General features: G+C 42.0%; 1 protein-coding gene across 1 annotated transcript; it reads right to left on the reverse strand.

Annotated features, from left to right (window-relative positions):
- Positions 1 to 256: 256 nt before the first annotated feature.
- Positions 257 to 14,831, reverse strand: SKIC8 (SKI8 subunit of superkiller complex). The gene is made up of 10 exons (XM_075199600.1): positions 14,610 to 14,831; positions 14,390 to 14,417; positions 11,993 to 12,098; positions 10,163 to 10,335; positions 8,942 to 9,090; positions 8,756 to 8,849; positions 7,657 to 7,750; positions 7,262 to 7,354; positions 7,019 to 7,097; positions 257 to 639 (listed from the first exon to the last, which is right to left on the reverse strand). The coding sequence occupies exons 1-10, from the start codon at positions 14,619 to 14,621 to the stop codon at positions 550 to 552; spliced, it is 918 nt and encodes a 305-aa protein (XP_075055701.1). The 5' UTR covers positions 14,622 to 14,831; the 3' UTR covers positions 257 to 549.
- Between the last annotated feature and the right edge of the window lie 4,566 nt (positions 14,832 to 19,397).

A 19,397-nucleotide genomic window follows, 5' to 3' on the forward strand; every position in this document is an offset into this window, starting at 1 on the left:
TTCATGCGTTGCCCAGTTAAAGTCAAACAAGTGTTCCATGAACATATGGCACTGTTCTGTGGGAGTCAGTAGGCGATTTTCATATTTACCTGGGCCAGTTTACAGCCATTGAAGCACTTTTCACATTCACAATATTGTGGTGATCTGAATACCAAATTAAACCAACTTGCAATATTTTGCCATTAAAAATACATTTACATTTTGTGAATTCTCAAGTGTAAACTCCAGATCCCAAAATGTACTAGTAGGAAACAAGTGAGAAATTAAAATTTTTAATAAATCTTGCATTGCCAAAACGAAAAAAAAACAAAAAACAAATGAAAAACAAAAAACATAAAAAGCAGGTGTTTCCAAATCCATCTCTGGCATAAGTTATACTTATTATATACTGCAATTTGACTGAAGCACATGTGATATTTTTTCCACATAATACACTCCCTCATTTATAGTATCACATACTGATACAGGATATTGACGGGTCTAGTCAGACGACAGTTTATATTAGCAGCAGACAAGTTGGAATGATTTCTCTGCCAGTCCCTTTCCACGTTATATAGGACAGTCGTAAACATGGATTTCCTGGTCATCTCCAGCAGACACAATTTTAGATCCATTTCTATTGTACTGTACTCCCCACACCTGCAAGAAAACAAAACAGTTATGGGTTACTGTTGTTTTTTTCCTTCTACCATAATATGTTTTAGATTAATAAAAAGAGAAATAATAGGACAATGAGAACTGCTTTGCTTGTTAAAACTGGTGGCCATCAGGGCTGGGATTTTTTTCCCCTAATAGTTGGCTGGACTGGACTTTCTAACCTATGGATTACCAATTTGTAGGGGTGTGCACCGGCCACTTTTGGTGTTTTGGGTTCTGATTAGCTTGAGGTTTTGGGTTCCGATTTGTTTTGTCAAAACACCCCACGAAAGGTTTTGGTTCTGATTTTTTTTTAAAAAAAAAAAGCATAAAAAGTGCTAAAATCCATATTTTATTTTTTTTTTCACTCCTACACTATTATTAAATAACATTCATTTCCACTCATTTCCAGTCTATTCTGAACACCTTACACCTCACAATATTGTTTTTAGGCCAAAAGGTTGCACCGAGGTAGCTGGATGTCTAAGCTAAGCGACACAAGTGGGCAGCACAAACACGTGGCACATCTAGGAGTGGCACTGCAGTGGCAGACAGGATGGCAGTTTGCAAGAGTTTGCTAGAGGTGCACGATGGAATGGTCCATGGGCCCTCCCACCCACCCACCCTGATGTTGTTGAAATAGGACATGCGCACTTTAACAAACCAATCATTTCAGCGACAGGGCCTACCAAACTACTGTGGCTAAAATGATTGGTTTGTTTGAGCCCCCACACCAAAAAAGCAATTCATCTCTCCCTAACTAAACTGGCTCTACTGAGGCAAGATGTCTTCCTCATCCTCATTCTCTGATTCCTCGCCCCCTTCAGTGTGTATCAGTGTGAACCTTGCACAACACCGAAATCAGTCTCCACTGCGCTTGACTCAGGCGCATCCCCACTCCTTTGCCTATGTCGTAGGTGGCTGTGTAGGCTTGAATGGCCTTTTGTTGCTCCTCCATCCTCTGCAGCATATAGAGGGTGGAGTTTAAGCGCGTCACAACCTCTTGTTTTATTAGTTGATGGCAGGGCAGGTTCATGCTTTTTTGATGTAGCAGGAACAGTGAACGTAGTTTAATATCTGATACTAATATTTCTGCACTGCAGGAACAGTGAACGTAGTTTAATATCTGATACTAATATTTCTGCACTGCAGGAACAGTGAATGTAGTTTAATCTCTGGTACTAATATTTCTAGACTGCCTAGTGAAGTGGAATCTCGACGGGATTTGGTACCGGGGACACAATACCTCCATCAACCGTCTAAATCCCACTGCATTGATGGCGGTCACCGGACGCATGTCTAACACCAACATAGCTGTTACGGCCGCAGTTATCCGCTTTGCCATAGGATGACTACTGTCGTACGTCGTGCTCATGGCAAACGACTGTTGGACGGTCAACCGTTTGGTGAAAGACATAGCGTTCTTACGACTTCCCCTCTGGGAAGATGACCGACTACCAGCAGCAGCGGCAGTAGTAGGCGTACCGCTGCAGGATCTTTTACGGAAGAATCCCGGACTGAACAGGACTCAGTCAAGCCGGTGACATGGCCTGCAGGACTATCTCTGATGGAGATCGTGGAGGAAATTGACGAGGAGGGTGTTGCTGGTGTGGATACAACAGGACCAAGGGATTTAGGTGTCCCATCTAGGAGTGGCACTGCAGTGGCAGACAGGATGGCAGTTTGAAAAACTAGGCCCCAAAGAGCACATAATGCCAAAAAAAGAGTTGCAAGATGGAATTGTGCTTTGGCCCTCCCACCCACCCTGATGTTGTTGAAATAGGACATGCGCACTTTAACAAACCAATCATTTCAGCGACAGGGCCTACAAAACTGTGGCTGAAATGATTGGTTTGTTTGGGGCGCCCCCACAAAAAAAGCTATTCATCTCTCCCTGTACAAACTAAACTGGCTCTACTGAGGCAAGATGTCGTCCTCATCCTCATATTCCTCGCCCCCTTCAGTGTGTACTTCCTCATCCTCACACATTATCAATTCGTCCCCGCTGGACTCCACAACCACAGGTCCCTCTGTAGTCTCTGGAGGCCAGTGCTGTTCTTGATTGAAGAATTGATAATTCATTTTTATGAACATCATTTTTTCAACGTTTTGCGGAAGCAACCTCCTGCACTAAAAACTCTTTCTGAGTACACACTGGAGGGGGGACAACTCAGGTAAAATATAGCCAGTTTGTACAGGGGCTTCCAAACTGCCTTTTTTTCCTGCCAGTAAAAATAAGGACTGTGACAGGTCTACTTGGATGGTGTCAGCAAAGTAATCCTCCACCATTTTTTCAATAGTGACAGCATCCAATGCAGCGACAGTAGACATGTCTGCAATGGTTGGCAGGTACTTCAGTCCGGACCAGATGTTCTCAGCATCCCCGCCAGCGGGTCTTTTAGGAAAACTGAGCTTTTTCCTCGCAGCCACAGGTGTTGAAGAAAATGAAGGAGGAGCTGTTGGCATGTCACGGTCCTCTTCAGAGGACAATCTCCTGACCAGCAGGTCTTTGCACCGCTGTAGACTTGTGTCCGCCGGAAACAGAGACACAACATACGCTTTAAACCGAGGATCCAGCACGGTGGCCAGAATGTATTCCTCTGACTTTAAAAGACTGACCACCCTCGGATCCTGGCAAAGCGTACAAAGGGCTTCATCCACAAGAGCTACTTGCTTTGTGGAATCGCAATGCTTTACCAGCTCCTCCCTCACTTTCTCCAGCTGCTTCTGCAACAGCCTGATCAGGGGAATTACCTGACTCAAGCTGGCAGTGTCGGAACTGACTTCTCCTGTGGCAAGTTCAAACGCCTGGAGAACCTTGCACAACACGGAAATCAGTCTCCACTGCGCTTGACTCAGGCGCATCCCCACTCCTTTGTCTATGTCGTAAGTGGCTGTGTAGGCTTGAATGGCCTTTTGCTACTCCTCCAGAGTTCCAGCGCGTCACTACCTCTTGTTTGAGGTGATGGCAGGGCAGGTTCAGCCTTTTTTGATGTTGCTCGAGTCTGCGGTAGGCACTGGCAAAATGCCGAAAGTGTCCAGCAATTTTGCGTGCCACCGCAAGCATCTCCTGCACACCCCTGTCACTCTTCAGGTAATGCTGCACCACCAAATTTATGGTGTGGGCAAAACATGGGACGTGCTGGAAATTGCCCATATGTAATGCCCGCACAATGTTACTGGCGTTGTCTGACACCAGAAATCCCCAGGAGAGTGTAAGTGGGGTAAGCCACTGCGAGATTATTTCCCTCAGTTTCTCTAAGAGGTTGTCAGAATTGTGCCTCTTACTAAAACCGGTGATACACAACATTGCCTGCCTTGGAACGAGCAGCCGTTGTGGAGATGCTGCTACTGATGCAGCTGCTGCTGTTGCTGCGGAGGGCGATGCATCTACCCAGTGGGCTGTCACAGTCATGTAGTCCTCAGTTTGCCCTGAACCACTTGTCCACATGTCCGTGGTTAAGTGGACAGTGGGTACAACCGCATTTTTCAGAGCACTGAGGACACTTGTTCGTACTTCTCTGTACATCCCGGGTATCGCCTGCCTAGTGAAGTGGAATCTCGACGGGATTTGGTACCAGGGACACAATACCTCCATCAACCGTCTAAATCCCACTCCACTGATGGCGGTCACCGGACGCACGTCTAACACCAACATAGCTGTTATGGCCGCAGTTATCCGCTTTGCAATAGGGTGACTACTGTCGTACTTCGTGCTCATGGCAAACGACTGTTGGACGGTCAACTGTTTGGTGAAAGACGTAGCGTTCTTACGACTTCCCCTCTGGGAAGATGACCGACTACCAGCAGCAACGGCAGTAGTAGGCGTACCGCTGCAGGATTCCCCGGAAGAGGATTGAAGAGGACTCAGTCATGCTGGTGACATGGCCTGCAGGACTATCTCTGATGGAGATCGTGGAGGAAGTTGACGAGGAGGGTGTTGATGGTGTGTATACAACAGGTCCAAGGGATTTAGGTGTCCCTGGACTGCCGGCGGTCCTAGCCACAGGTCCTGAACTAACCACTGAACTATGAAGGTTCTTCAGGTGACATATAAGGGAGGATGTCCCTAGGTGGCCAAGATCCTTACCCCTGCTTATGTGTGAGCTTTACATAAGGTACATATGGCCATACATTTGTTGTCCGGATTGGGAAAAAAAATAACTCCAGACCGAAGAGGTGGATTTTTTGGTCTTCTGATCAGGCATGACGATGGGCTTTTTCATCCCATGGACAACAACTGTTTCCCCCCCCTGGTGCCTCATTTAAGATAACCACATCAGCATCCTCCTCGTCAAGTTCCTCCTCAGCGCCAGCTACATCAATATCCTCCTCCTGGTGTACAACATTGACACCTTCATTAGCCAAATCTGTAACTGGACTGTGGGTGATCCTTCCAGCATATGCAGAAGGCGTGCTGCAAATGGTGGAAGGAGCCACCTCTTCCCGTACAGTGATGGGAAGGTCAGGCTTCGCAACCACCAACACCCTTGGACTCGCCTTGGGGATTTGTGATGCCATCTCTTTAGAAGGCAGAGTTGTTTGCTGTGTTGTTGATGACAGCTTAAGTCTCTTCAATTTTTTAGAGGGGGGGTGGGGGTGGAAGGAGGAGGGCTTAGATCCTTGGGTGAAGCTGAACCACTAATCATGAACACGGGCCAGGGCCTAAGCCGTTCCTTGCCACTCCGTGTCGTAAATGGCATATTGGCAAGTTTATGTTTCTCCTCAGATGATTTAAATTTTCTTTTTTTTGCTAATTTTAGTGAACTTTGGCTTTTTGGATTTTACATGCCCTCTACTAGGAGATTGGGCATCGCCCTTGGCAGACGACGTTGATGGCATTTCATCATCTATGTCATTACTAGTGGCAGCAGCTTCAGCATTAGGAGAAAGTGGTTCTTGATCTTTCCCTACTTTATCCTCCAAATTTTGGTACTCCATTATATGCAGCACAAGAGAGCGTACCCCTAAACCACACACTCGGCAAAGCCTTTACAAATTATCTGCGGCACAGGAGAGTACCAGTGGACTGGAGTTATACAGCAGTACCTATTTTTTGGTACAGCAGCAACAATAAAACGTAGTTTGACTTTGAAATAGCAGTACCTATTTTTTGGTACAGCAGCAACAATAAACGTAGTTTGACTTTGAAATAGCAGTACCTATTTTTTGGTACAGCAGCAACAGTGAACGTAGTTTATATAAACTATATAACGTATTTTTATATATTGCAGTACTAATATTTCTTGACTGCAGGAACAGTGAACCTATTCATATATTGCAGTAGAAATTTTTAGAGACTTTTTTTATATATATTTTTTTAATGATTTTTGTATAAGTTTTTTATAATTTTTATTTTATTTTTTTATAACTTTTTAATAATTTTGAAATAACAATGCCCTTAGCAGAACAGAGCACAGGACACAGGCAGCACCACTGGACTCAGCAGGACAGAGCACAGGATCTCAAAGGAAACCACTGAAAAGCAGGACAGGAGCTCCCTAACTACAACCTCCCTCACGAGTGATCGCAGCCAGAATGAAGATGGCGGCCGCGAGCGGTGAATTTATGACATCCGAGCCTCGCAAGATCCGATGCGTGACTTGGATGTCAGCCTCGTTTTGGATTGCTTTGGCAGCCGGAAGTACCCGAACAGTGCTCGGATCCGCACTGTTCGGGTGGGCTCGGATTAGCGAAATCCGAGCCCGCTCATCACTACTAATTTGAGGTTCCCAAAAAGAAAAATACACACAAGGTTAAAAGTGCTCCAATCTCTAGTGGAGGCAGCCATTGTGTGGGTATATCATTATTAAAGCAGCAGTCCCATGAATAGGTGTGTTTTTTTTAGCATGAATCACTGTGGCAATCCATAAGAAGAATGTTGGTATTCACCAATTTCCCTTTGTGTATTTCTTCAGGCTGCTATTAATGATTTATGATTCTGAACTACCACAGCAACCACATGGCTGAGGCACTTTGGACCATCCCTGTAAGCTCTGTCTGCCCTGCAACATCCTCCTTCTCACTCCTTATGCCAACACATGACATGCTGAGAGCTGTGAGCCTGTGTCTGGTAGACATTTCTGTTTGCCAAACAGTGACTTTTTTTCTATCTTCCTAAAAATCATTATCAGATGTATGCTGAAAAATGAATTTAACTTGCTATTTAAAGAAAAAAAAATCTAAGAGATACTTTAAGAATGAAGTGTAAAAATTCACTAGGAACTAGTTACACAAGGGATACCTCAGCAATGTCTCTGAAGTAACAGGCTGTGTGGGATATTGACATAGCCTGCAAAAGGGCTATATCCACTATGTGAAGTGATAAATGCATTTTAAATCAAAAGACGTTAGGTAAAAAAACAAACACTTATGATCTTACCTGTTCTTGGTGATCAAAGAATGTATGAACACATGTTCTGCTGGCAACATCCCATACCTTTACACTTTTGTCAGATGAGCTGAGAAGTTACAAATGAATGAATATTGCATTATAGTCACATAGTTCTCATAAACATGCCTCATTTATGTATGTATGTGTATGTATATATATATATATATATATATATATATATATATATATATATATATAAATAATCAGTCATTTTCTCAATACACTCCTTACCTAGAGACGAAATGAGCATCGTCAGGGGAGAAAGCCACATTCAGCACCCAGGAACCATGTCCACTGAGTGTACCAGCCAAACTGGCATGTTGCCTGATGAAAGCAAAAACAGAATGGAAAATATTAATTGCAATTATTATTCAAGGAGATGTCAAACTATCAAGCTAGTCCTACAACCATTCACCAATTATTTAAAACACATACCAGCAGTAATAAAAAAAAAACCCAATCACTAGAAACTGGTGACATTATTGAGTTATCGCTATAAATATTGGCTCAACCACAATATGGTTGCAGCTACTGTGTGCAAGAAAAAGAAAAAAAAGTGTTTGGTTTTATAAAGTTTTTATTGCATTTTATAAAAAACCAACCAAACAAACAAGCCCACAACTCACACATCATAGATCTTGATATATCCGTCATCGGAGCCTGTGACTAGTAGCTGAGAGTCTGGGGAGAATGTTAGTGATCTAATAGGCATAGCATGTCCTGGAGGAAAAAATAAGAGGGAAGGGGAAACAAGGAAGTCATATGAAACCTTTCACTAGCAAAACATTTACTATGAGAATAAAACACCAAACACAAAAAACAGGATAAAATATTATTAGAGAAAGTTGTGAAAGCCCAAATAGTGGACTGAATAATTGCCAACAAAAGCAGTTGTTTTGTAATTACTAGACCTGTATATTCCTTTTCAATGCTATCCTGACAGTGGCCATGTTAGGCTACTAGTTTGACTGATGTGCTACAGGTTTTCCCTTTCAATGATCGGTGAGGTTTCATTAAAGGGGCTCTTTCATCATGAATTAGTCATGGATTTAAATGAATAACCATAAATCAAGGATTTCATACTTTATTTCATGACTTATATAACTTGTATAAACGAAAGCAAATTAGCTTCAAACTATCCCCTAACATAACATCAAGTTCCCCTTTGTGTAAGGGATCTCTGTTTTATCCATCTCTAAATTACCAAGATAATTAATTTGTCACTTTATCCCTGGAACACACAAATTTGTAGCAATCAATAAATATGACCAACATGCCTTTCCTCCCATTCCATTTGTACGCTGTGTAATCACTGGCTACACTTGTTCTGTGTGAAAATGTCATGCGAATACTCGAAAGCAACACATGCTACCATTCTGTGAGGACTAACAATAACGCCCAGTGTCTACTACATATGTTCTAGCTCTGAAATGCTGCAAGGACAAGAGCGCCTGGTGGACAGATTAGCAGCGATGGACATGTCATGTCCAGAGACACATTCAGATTACTGAGCACAAACTTAACCCCCAGCAGTTTACAGAGAATATTTAATCTTTAAATTTACAGTTTAAATTATCTGCCATACAAACACACACACTAACTCATTCCATAGCAATATGTTTTTGGATGTGGGAGAAAGCTGGATGCACCCGCAAAGCAGCAATGCATTAGTGCCACCCTGCTGCCACTTTCTCTAGATTATGGGACACTGAGATCCTCTCTTACCTTCCAACGTGTGGAGGAGTTTCCCAGTTGCAATATCGAAGATATTAATAATCCCATCAATGGCACCGCTGGCCAAATATTTCCCATCTGGACTCTGTTGGGTCAGATACATAGTCAAAAACCAAACTAAATAGAGGTGGCTTGTTATACAGCCTAAGTGTGATCTGTGCAGCCGCTGAAACTCACATAAGCAATACTAAGGATAAATTTGCCTCTGGTGTCCAGTGAGAATTCCTTCTTTCCAGTCTCCACGCCAAAGATGTTCACTTTTCCTACATGACTTCCTGTAGCCAAGTGTTGGGAGTCCGGTGAAAAGGCAACAGACCAAGCATCCACTGTCGAGATATAGGGGTTAATAGCATACATATGTGTACCACTACATATTATTTTACAGGCCATGTACCAGGAAGCAACAGCAATGGCGTTGTAACAGGAATAACACATTTCACTTTAAAACACAGCAAAGTATATTATTTTTAATAATGAACAAAAAGGATAAATGCCCCATGAAAACATTGTGTATCTCCTCTATTACTATATAATGCATATGGTATAACAGAGAAAAAGCTGGCCATATTTATTACGCAAAGCATCATGGAATTTGCTGGCGCTATATAAATAAATGTCCATGGTGATCCCAGCAGCAATCCCATGAAAAAAATGAGGTGTACTTTTAAAATAAATCATTGTGGCAGGCTATAATAAGAATATTTTAATTAGCATTTTCCCTTGGTTTGTTTCATCAGGCTGCTATTAATGGTTTATAATTCTGTATGGTGTCATGTGACTATCATGGCAATCAGTAACATGGTGCATAATTTAGTGAGCAGAGGATATTTGGAACATCCCTCTAAACTCTGTCTGCAGTGACATCTTCCACCGCCCCCCCCTCCCCCATTACATGACATGTTGAGAGCCTGTGGGCCTGTGTTTGTGTAGCACACTGATTGTGTCTGCCATTCCTGGCTGTCCTCCAGAGCCAATATAAGAAGGAGAAAATTATTAGACGAACAGGTGAGACAAGTCCAATGAATGCTTGAAAAGGTACTTAACTTGCTATTTAAAGAAAAAATAAAAGTAGTAACCTCCGTTTCAAAATCCTGTAAAGAAAATCTGCAGCATGTAACAAAATAAGTTGTTTAAATAGATGCATCTAACTAGCAGTTGGAGGCAGTTAAGAGTTAAACAAATTGAAGCTTTACACTACAGAAGTACACCTCACAAAACAGGAGTAGCATTTCTGGAACTATACATCAACAAAACCAATTATACAGTGTGAAAAAGTGTATGTGCCGGTCTATGTTTGTGCTTCATCTCAGTGCAAAGCCAAATCCTTGACATAGTAGAGTTGTAATGTACTAATATGTACTCATATTAACAACATAATTATGTCAGATAAGGTCGTACCTGGACCAGCATCTATGGAGCTCATCTGCTTGCCAGAGTCAAGGTCCCAGAGGCGAATATGAGCATCCAAAGAACTAGAAGCTGCTATGTTACCAGAGGGACTCACATCCACAGATACAACCCCCAGTTGGTGGCCCTCGAATGTCCATTGCAGTTCTAGTTGTTCGTCAGCCCTGCAAGAGCAGAAAAAGTAAACATGGATGGAACATGTGCTTTTTCAGGACCTATATATTCCTTTTTTTTCTTCAAACCATTTTATTGAAGAAGTTCTGAAATGTTTAATTGACAGATATACAACAGATGTTGTTAACCATTTTCAAATTCAATGAACATACATATATATATTAGTACATGTTTTATAGGTGTGACAAGAGAGATATAGTATTATTTAGTCTTTTTCTCAATTTCAGAGACCACAGTCCAAGTTCGTGGATGTAGGAAGTCACATCATATTCCATCAATGAAACTTTGCATAGCTAAATTATGGTCATATCAAGAATTATGGTGTCACTAGAGAAAGGAATAAATGAAGAGCTCCACATCCTATCCCACATATATCAAAAGGAAAATAGAAAACCTAGAGAACCTGAGGTGCGGAGAGACCAGAGGAGAAATGAGGGTTTATATAGTCTCTTATATAGATACTGGAGGATCTTGAAGAAACACTCTGGTTTCGTACCAGAGTGTTTGGAAGAAACATTCCCGAAGCTGTACTCATAGAGGAATAGGCAGTATGTTGCTATAACTGTCCCAAGTTTCAAAGAACTTGCGGGTTAATGTGCCTTTCTGCAATGATGCCTCCAGCCAGTCCATCTGCAGGAGAAAGAACATTTCCTCCTTGAACAGACCTAGCATAGGAGGGGAGTTTTGTATCCACAGACGGAGAATAGTTCTCCTGGCTGCAGCAGAGATTGCCATCAGCAGTCTTCTTCCCCCTGCAGTTATCCGCGTGTCATGGGGGAGTGCGCCCAACACTGCCCACTCAGGAGTGAGTGGTAAATAATTCACTAAATCAGTCATTGCAAATGTCCATATGCAAGTCCAAAAGGCCTTAATTACAGGACAGGCCCATAGACAGTGATATAGATCAGCCTGAGAATCATTACATTTAGGGCATCTAGAATCATCAGAGAGACCAATTGAATGTCTGCGATATGGTGATAGGTATCCTCTGGAAAATATTGAGGAACATTTCAGCGTACGTGGAGGCCGGATATAGTTTCATCGAGGTCGCTAACGCCTTCAACAACAACTCCTCAGTCAATTGGAGAAAATAGGTCAACCACATACCCAGACCTGAATTACCTTTAGTAAGATGGACCTATATATTTCTATATTATGTCTGTAATGCATGTTGAACCGAGGCATAATTAAGAACTACCTGCTATAGTCTACCCTTAAATTGAACTACTATGGTAAACCGATAAGAATTTATTATTTAAATCAAGAAATTAATGTATGTTATAAAGAGTATTTTTTCAAGGGATTCTGCTCCTAGGAAAAGTCTCAGGGGTGATACCACAGGAAAGTTCATTAGCACAAACAAGGACCAACACAATGAGTGGGAATACTACTCTGCAGGCAGACACTATATAAAGTTATGATTTTCAATCCATTATTAAGACAGCTCCATTTGATCATAAAATATGAAGGACACAGATTAAGTTTGCAGATTTTTTTTAAAGGTGTCGTCCATATAAACATGAATTTAAGCGATTTGTCTGTACATGGCTTCCTTTTGTTTTTTTTATTTTTTTTAAACCCACTAAACAGATATTATTTAAATATCCAGATCACACTAAACCTTTAATTTAAAACAAATTAACTTACCATTTCCACACCTTCACCAAATCATCCAAAGAGCCGCTAATCACAGTCTCTGACCCATCATTCGTGTTCTTCCCCCAAGCTACGGACCATATGGCATCGTTATGGGCTGAAGACAAACAAAAAAGAGACTTTTCATTGGTGACATGACCAGGTATATGATCAAAATAAGCTATGCCAAACCTGAACTAAAAACCATTCAAATGCCAGTCACACACTAGTACCCACAAACATTGTGGTCTGTAAGTTTGGCACAACAGCTTGGTTGTTCAGATGCTAGACAATACCAGATTGCCAAGGAAATAATGTGCCTATACACCCCCACAAACTGACCAAAAAAACCACAGTGTGGGATCAGTAACTTTTATGGTCTCTTTATAACCTGCCCGACCATCATCATCATCATTTATTTATATAGCGCCACTAATTCCGCAGCGCTGTACAGAGAACTCATTCACATCAGTCCCTGCCCCATTGGAGCCTACAGTCTAAATTCCCTAATATAGACGCACACTCACACACAAACACAGACAGACAGGGAGGGGGAGACTAGGGTCAATTTTGAAAGCAGCCAATTAACCTACCAGTATGTTTTTTTGGAGTGTGGGAGGAAACCGGAGCACCCGGAGGAAACCCACGCAAACACAGGGAGAACATACAAACTCCACACAGATAAGGCAATGGTCAGGAATTGAACTCATGACCCCAGCGCTGTGAGGCAGAAGTGCTAACCACTTGGCCACAGTGCTGCCCATGAAGTAAAGTTCGATACAGGTCTCTTCTGCTATTAGTGTCAGCTAGACTGTGCCATTTATCTGAATGCAGTCGCTGCCACTTATAGCAGAAGAACACCCTTCTTTCATGCACTATTGAAAAGCTTAATGTAACAAAATGGATACAAAGGCAGGACGCCCACCTATTTGTAGGACAAACAGTGTTCTCCCTAGAAACTTTTGCCACCCGGGTAGCGTTAAGAAGTAGCCAGGTGGGGGCAGTTGTAATACTTTGCAATAATATTTAAAAATGTTGGAGGTTATTGCCCACACCTGCCAGGACTGGTCAGACTGGTGGTCAGTTGTCTAACACACACTGCTGGCTGTAGTGTCACATAGTGCCTGTTCTAATAGGAGAAACAATGGTTTATTCCAGTGGTTCCCAAACTTTTTCAGTTCGCGGCACCCTTAGAGTCTCCATAATTTTTTCAAGGCACCCCTCCAAAATAATTACCAATCAGTACAGTTTTATAAGTAGTTGGGTCGAAATAACGTAATAAGTATTTAGGTCAGGACAGAAATACTTAGCAAGTTGTTTGCAAAAATAATACCTGAAAATCCAAATAAAAAGAATATTTTTATATATTTTTTTCAATTATATTTCTGTGAAAGTAAAATGTACAGGTAATGCTAAGAGAAATAAGAGCAAACAAAATAAAACAACATGTACAAAAATCATCTCTCTGTGCCCCTCTTCATCCACACACTCTGCACCCTCCTTAATTATTTTGCATCTCCATTGCTATTTCCTATCACTATTTCCCCTCCCCTTTCTATACTTACCATACTTGGCCTTCTTTCTTCTATCTTCTTACCAATCCGGCGGCGACTGCGACCCAGCATCCTACTCTCTCCCGCCGCTTCTCACTGAATATGTCGGACGTGATGATGTCACACCCGACATTCAGTGCGAAGCGAGGATGGAGGAGGATGCTGGGTCCAAGTGTCGCCGGATTGGTAAGTTTTTTTTTTCTTCTTTTCATCCTGGCCACGGCACCCCTGGGAGCATCGGAGCACACTTTGGAAACTGCTCGTTTATTCTATTATGATAGGACTCTGGTGGGCTCCAAGAGCCAGGTGGCAAGTACAAACAGCCAGGCTGAGCACCCGGGATAGAGGTGCTGGGGAGAACACTGCATAAAATTGACAACCCTTTACAATAATATCTATTTGCACCGCTTGAGAGATTTTATACCCCAGAATATCTGCATCTGATACACAGTAATAGGTTAAGCCCAGAGGTAAAAAATGTACCTCCTGTGTTTGCATGATTAGATAAAAAGGTCCACACAGCTTTTAATAAAATAAAAATAAAAAAAAAAGTTGTGTCGGAACCTACTAAAAACTATATATATTATTTTAATTTGTTTTACATGTAGTTTGACCAGAAATCTAAACCTAAATTCAGCAAAAATATAGCTTGTAGGTAGATATTATGTGGACAATATATTTTAAATTGATGTAAACCTAGAATGACACACACTCTTGCACTCATCTGGTTGCAAATTTACAGTTATTAAATATCTGTACCCAATGACAATAATACACATATGTAGTGAACCCTATGTTGTTTAAAAATTAAACATTTAAATAAAACAATACTTATAGGACTATCTACGGATCTTACCTTGCTCTTGCTTGTAAAGGATACTATACTGGAGAAAAAAAGAAAGACTGCTGGTTACAAGAAAACACTCAACTAAGAACAAGTAACAAAGAGAAAAAGTGGGAAACCTGTGGTTCTCAGGTTGTGTAATGTCTGGCTGTCAGGGTATGCTGGGAGTTGTTGTTCCACAACCACTGGCGAACCACAGGTTACCTGTGTAGAGAGTGATCTAAAGCCTTACCTGTGTGCTCATGTCCAGACGTCAGGATGAATGAGATATTCTAGTTACCTACGTGTTACAAGCTGGAGTGCAGGCTCTGAACGTATTATACACAATACTATACGTCTGTACTAAGTCTCCCACCACTAACCGTGTTCCCTGCCTACAGTCCTCACGTTGCTAACAGCAGCTACTAAGTTCCAACGCTGACATTAGATCAACAAAAAAAAAAAAGGTCGCTTCTAGATGACGTCACATTGAAGCCGCATATTACTCTAACACTAGAGCTGTAGCTGCGCTTTAGTTCCGTGTCCTCATTGATGGAGTTACAACGCCATCTGGTTCAGCTGACAGGACAGCAGTACTGCTTTAAATTGGCGACCTGTTCTCACAGTAAATATTATATTAGAACCGGCTAATTTGGTAAATTAATTAAATCGTGGTATACATTGTATACTGCACATGTACTATATTAAGCCACCAGCAGTGTGAGAGGCACTCATATGGCATTGCTGTCTGCATTAGGTGCCCTGTAGCTGGGGCAAGTGCTGGTTTTCTGTGGGGGCAATTCACAGCATATTTTCCACATACTCGTTTATTGAATATAGATTATAAGTGACTCTGCAATACAAAGAGCATCAAACAGTTTTAGCTTACATTTTAAACAGCTCAATAGTATTTCTAGTCTAAAGGGAAAACCCAGACAAATCCTCCCCCACCCCTCTTTACTTGCTTATCTTAAGAATAATGACCCTCAACATTACATTGTTAGCACCCCAATTACATCAATAAATACCATGACAATACATTATTAGTGCCCAAATTACAGCAATAAATAACCCCGCACACACACTCATATTACGTCAATCACCCCCACATTACAGCAACCGGCATCACACCCCACATTACAACAACCGGCATCACCCCCCACATTACAGTGTCCAGCATGACCCCCCACATTACAGCATCCAGCATGACCCCCCACATTACAGCACCCAGCATCACCTCCCACATTACAGCATCCAGCATGACCCCCCACATTACAGCGTCCAGCATCACCTCCCACATTACAGCGTCCAGCATCACCTCCCACATTACAGTATCCAGCATGACCCCCCACATTACAGCAACCAGCATCACCTCCCACATTACAGCATCCAGCATGACCCCCCACATTACAGCATCCAGCATGACCCCCCACATTACAGCACCCAGCATCACCCCCCACATTACAGCAACCAGCATCAACCCCACATTACAGCAATACCCTCTCCTACTTATTAATAATACTAAGCCCCAAACACACTAGAACATTGCCGCCACCACGCCACCCCATACTACAGCAATACCACCAATTATAAAGGCGCCACTGTAGGAAACCAATGTTTTGCTTTTTTCAAATCTCCCACAAGATAGCAACAACAGAATACATACACACATATAGGTAACAGGTACCCTTTTCCCTCAATTAAATAGTAATGGCAGAATTTTCATGAATCATTCCACATGAAATAAAACTCTAACATATATCTAAAAAAAAACCACATAACTATTGAATGATCATTTGAACCCACACGGCCACATTAAAAGTATTTCCATCTACAACAAAATGTCAGAGAAGATAATATGGCAGAAGTTCATATTATGCCACACCATAGTGCGCCCAGTTCATATTATGCCACATCGTAGTGCCCCAAGGTCATATTATGCCATAATAGTGTCCCCAAATAACATTATGCCATAGTAGTGCCCACAAATCATTAGTAGTGCCCAGACAAAAACTCATTCACAAATAAAAACTGTACAGCATATCAGATACTGAGTGTGTAAGTCCCAGGAGCAGCTTAATACACCATTTACAATGCAAACATAAATAGATATATTGACACAATCAGATAAAATTTATGACAATCAATGTTTTTTCCTCTTAATTAAAAATCTTTGTACAGATAAATATGCAAGAAACATTACAGCGCAATAATGAGCAATACATAGGGGCATATTCAATTCCAATCCGATCTGTGGTAACGCGCGTTACCGCGGAAAATGCGCAGTACTGCCGGTAATACGGTATCGCAATAACGCAGATTTTCGTACGCACCCCCTACCCCCTAGCTCTCTCACCCCTCTCACAGCACCCCCTTCCCCTTTGGCTTTCTCATCCCCTTTCCCAGCACCCCCTTCAGCTCTCTCATCCCCGACCCCAGCACCCCCTTCCCCTTTGGCTCTCTCATCCCCTCTCCCAGCACCCTCTTCGGATCTCTCATCCCCTCTCCCAGCACCCCCTTCCCCTTTGGATCTCTCATCCCCTCTCCCAGCACCCCCTTCCCCTTTGGATCTCTCATCCCCTCTCCCAGCACCCTCTGGCTCGCTCACCCCCTCTCCCAGCACCCCCTTCCCCTTTGGCTTTCACCCCCTCTCCCAGCACCCCCTTGCTCTCTCACCCCCTCTCCCAGCACCCCTTTCGGATTTCTCATCCCCTCTCCCAGCAACCCCTTCCCCTTTGGATCTCTCATCCCCTCTCCCAGCAACCCCTTCCCCTTTGGATCTCTCATCCCCTCTCCCAGCACCCCCTTCCCCTTTGGATCTCATCTCCTCTCCCAGCACCCCCTTCCCCTTTGGATCTCTCACCCCCTCTCCCAGCACCCCCTTCCCCTTTGGCTTTCACCCCCTCTCCCAGCACCCCCTTGCTCTCTCACCCACTCCCCCAGCAGCCCCTACCCCCTGGCTCTCTCACACTGGCGATCCCCGAGCACGGCTCCCCCGCCGCCCCCCCTCCCCCAAAAATCGCGGCACCCCCGCAGCCCCCCTCCCCCGAAAACCGTGGCACCCCCGCGACCCCCCCTCCGCTGAAAATAAATAGGTGTTTAAAACATTGTTACTTTCTCCTGCAACTAGGTGCAAATGGGAAGACATTGGAGGTGGGCAGAAACATATTTGACTTAAGACATTAAAAAAACCAAACATGTTTCTGATGCCTAAACGATCCACACATTCCCTTCGTTTGATGATTGCTCCAGATTCCTGAGTAATTATTAGCCTGCTTGTCATGACTATAGCCTAATCATTATACTTAAGAAAATAATATATTAAAGTTGTCATGACCCATCCTAAAAAAACAAGTTGCTTTAGATAACATGGTTTCCCGCAAATCACAATGTGTAAGTAAACGGGCTAAGTGTATATTGATATATTCGTTAGAGGCTTGCTTTATCTCACCAGGCTCCATTGTTTATTCAGACATGTCATGTGTCACAGATGGCAGGTAGCCATATTGTTTATTACCCAGTTATGAGCTCCACAGAACATATTGGCTAAATTCCTTTGGTTAAATGGAACATATTTGGGTCAATCTAAACTATTTTTATATTCCTAGTCAAATATAATGGATAAAAGCAATACTTTTCATAATACATGCTTGTGATGACCACGGTATAAATTTGTAACTGCTGAAAGTAATAATGCATCATAATGCATCTCCCCAAATTATCAATATAGCATGATTGTGTTTCAAATGTATATTTGGGAAAAATGATACCATATTTAGTAGAATTAATGCCATATCTCTGCTGTTACCAAAGAGAGTTATAATCAATTTGTAGGACCTATTACTGAACTGTTCTTGGACAAATGGGTAATAAAGCAGATTAGCATACCTGCACACCTCTTGCTGTGATGTCATAGAGGAGAAAGTTTAAAAACTGGTGAAATGATTTTACAAATTGTACATTTTTGGAGGTCATACTTCTGCTGATAAATTGTCCATACTTTCTAGCCCTATACAGACGACAGATTACACAAAACAGTATGTATTTGTGCTACTACCGTTTCTGTGTTTTATTTGTTTTATTTGATCAAACTATTTTGCATTTTAATTTCCGTATGTCACTTTATTTTCACCATTTTTATTTAATAAGCAATGTGCCTTTTTTTCACATTAGATCACATTTAATAACATTCTGTATATTTGTTCTTAAAGACTTCACGTGTCAGATAGGCTTGATTTTTAATAATGGTACATCTATGTAGGGAGTTGTTTGGTTTACAGTAACTTTTATTAAACTAGCTTGTGATTACATTTTGAGGTCAGTCAGGGAGCAATTGAAGATTTCCTAAGAGCATCAGTTATTTAAATAAATCGTACTGTGGTAGGACTTTGTGTTCAATAGTTAGTGTGTGATATAATTTGATGGGGATTTTAGTCTTTTTTTTACAGATAATATTGTTACATTACAAGAAGGCATTGTTATGATGTTGAAATTGAATCTAGGCTTAAAGATGCGATTCGCATGGCCCCGCCCATAAGAGGCAGCAAGGAGATCTCCTTTCCTAGACGGAAGAGATCTCCAAAGTAAGCAAGTATGATATTAGACGTATCGTAGAATGTATTGCCTGTTAGAGCAGAGCTCACCTAGACCCGTATTCATCAACAGATGTATCTTTACATCCGCTCCTTGTTGAATACGGACTGGCATATGCCTGATTTATGTGCGTTTTTAAAATAAAAAAATACAATATGTTCGTTTTGTGTGCCTTAATGAAACAGGCCCTAGGTGTTCAAAGTGAAATTGTAAATCCTGCTTTATTAAGTTCTCATTGTCCAAAAGTGAATGAACACATTTTCTGACAAGTGTTGACTTTGCTTTTTGTCAATTTCAATGTTGTCTGCGGCATTCTGAAGCACCAAAGTCTGGTGCTTAGTACACTGTGATGACAAAGGACTAATTGTCTTGTGTACCAGGATTAACTTTAAGTATCTTTTTCTTTTAATTCCAACAAGTAGCACACTTCAAGAAGACTAAATATTTG

The sequence above is a fragment of the Mixophyes fleayi genome, chromosome 2 (assembly GCF_038048845.1).
Source record: "Mixophyes fleayi isolate aMixFle1 chromosome 2, aMixFle1.hap1, whole genome shotgun sequence".
NCBI lineage: Eukaryota > Metazoa > Chordata > Amphibia > Anura > Limnodynastidae > Mixophyes > Mixophyes fleayi.

Bases quoted from the DNA above. Each gene is read 5' to 3' on its own strand.
- SKIC8 (XM_075199600.1), bottom strand. The intron at 12,099-14,389 runs GTAAGATCCGTA...GTTTGTCTTCAG, and splicing joins CCTTTACAAGCAAGAGCAAG to CCCATAACGATGCCATATGG. The intron at 10,336-11,992 runs GTAAGTTAATTT...CTGCTCTTGCAG, and splicing joins TTGGTGAAGGTGTGGAAATG to GGCTGACGAACAACTAGAAC.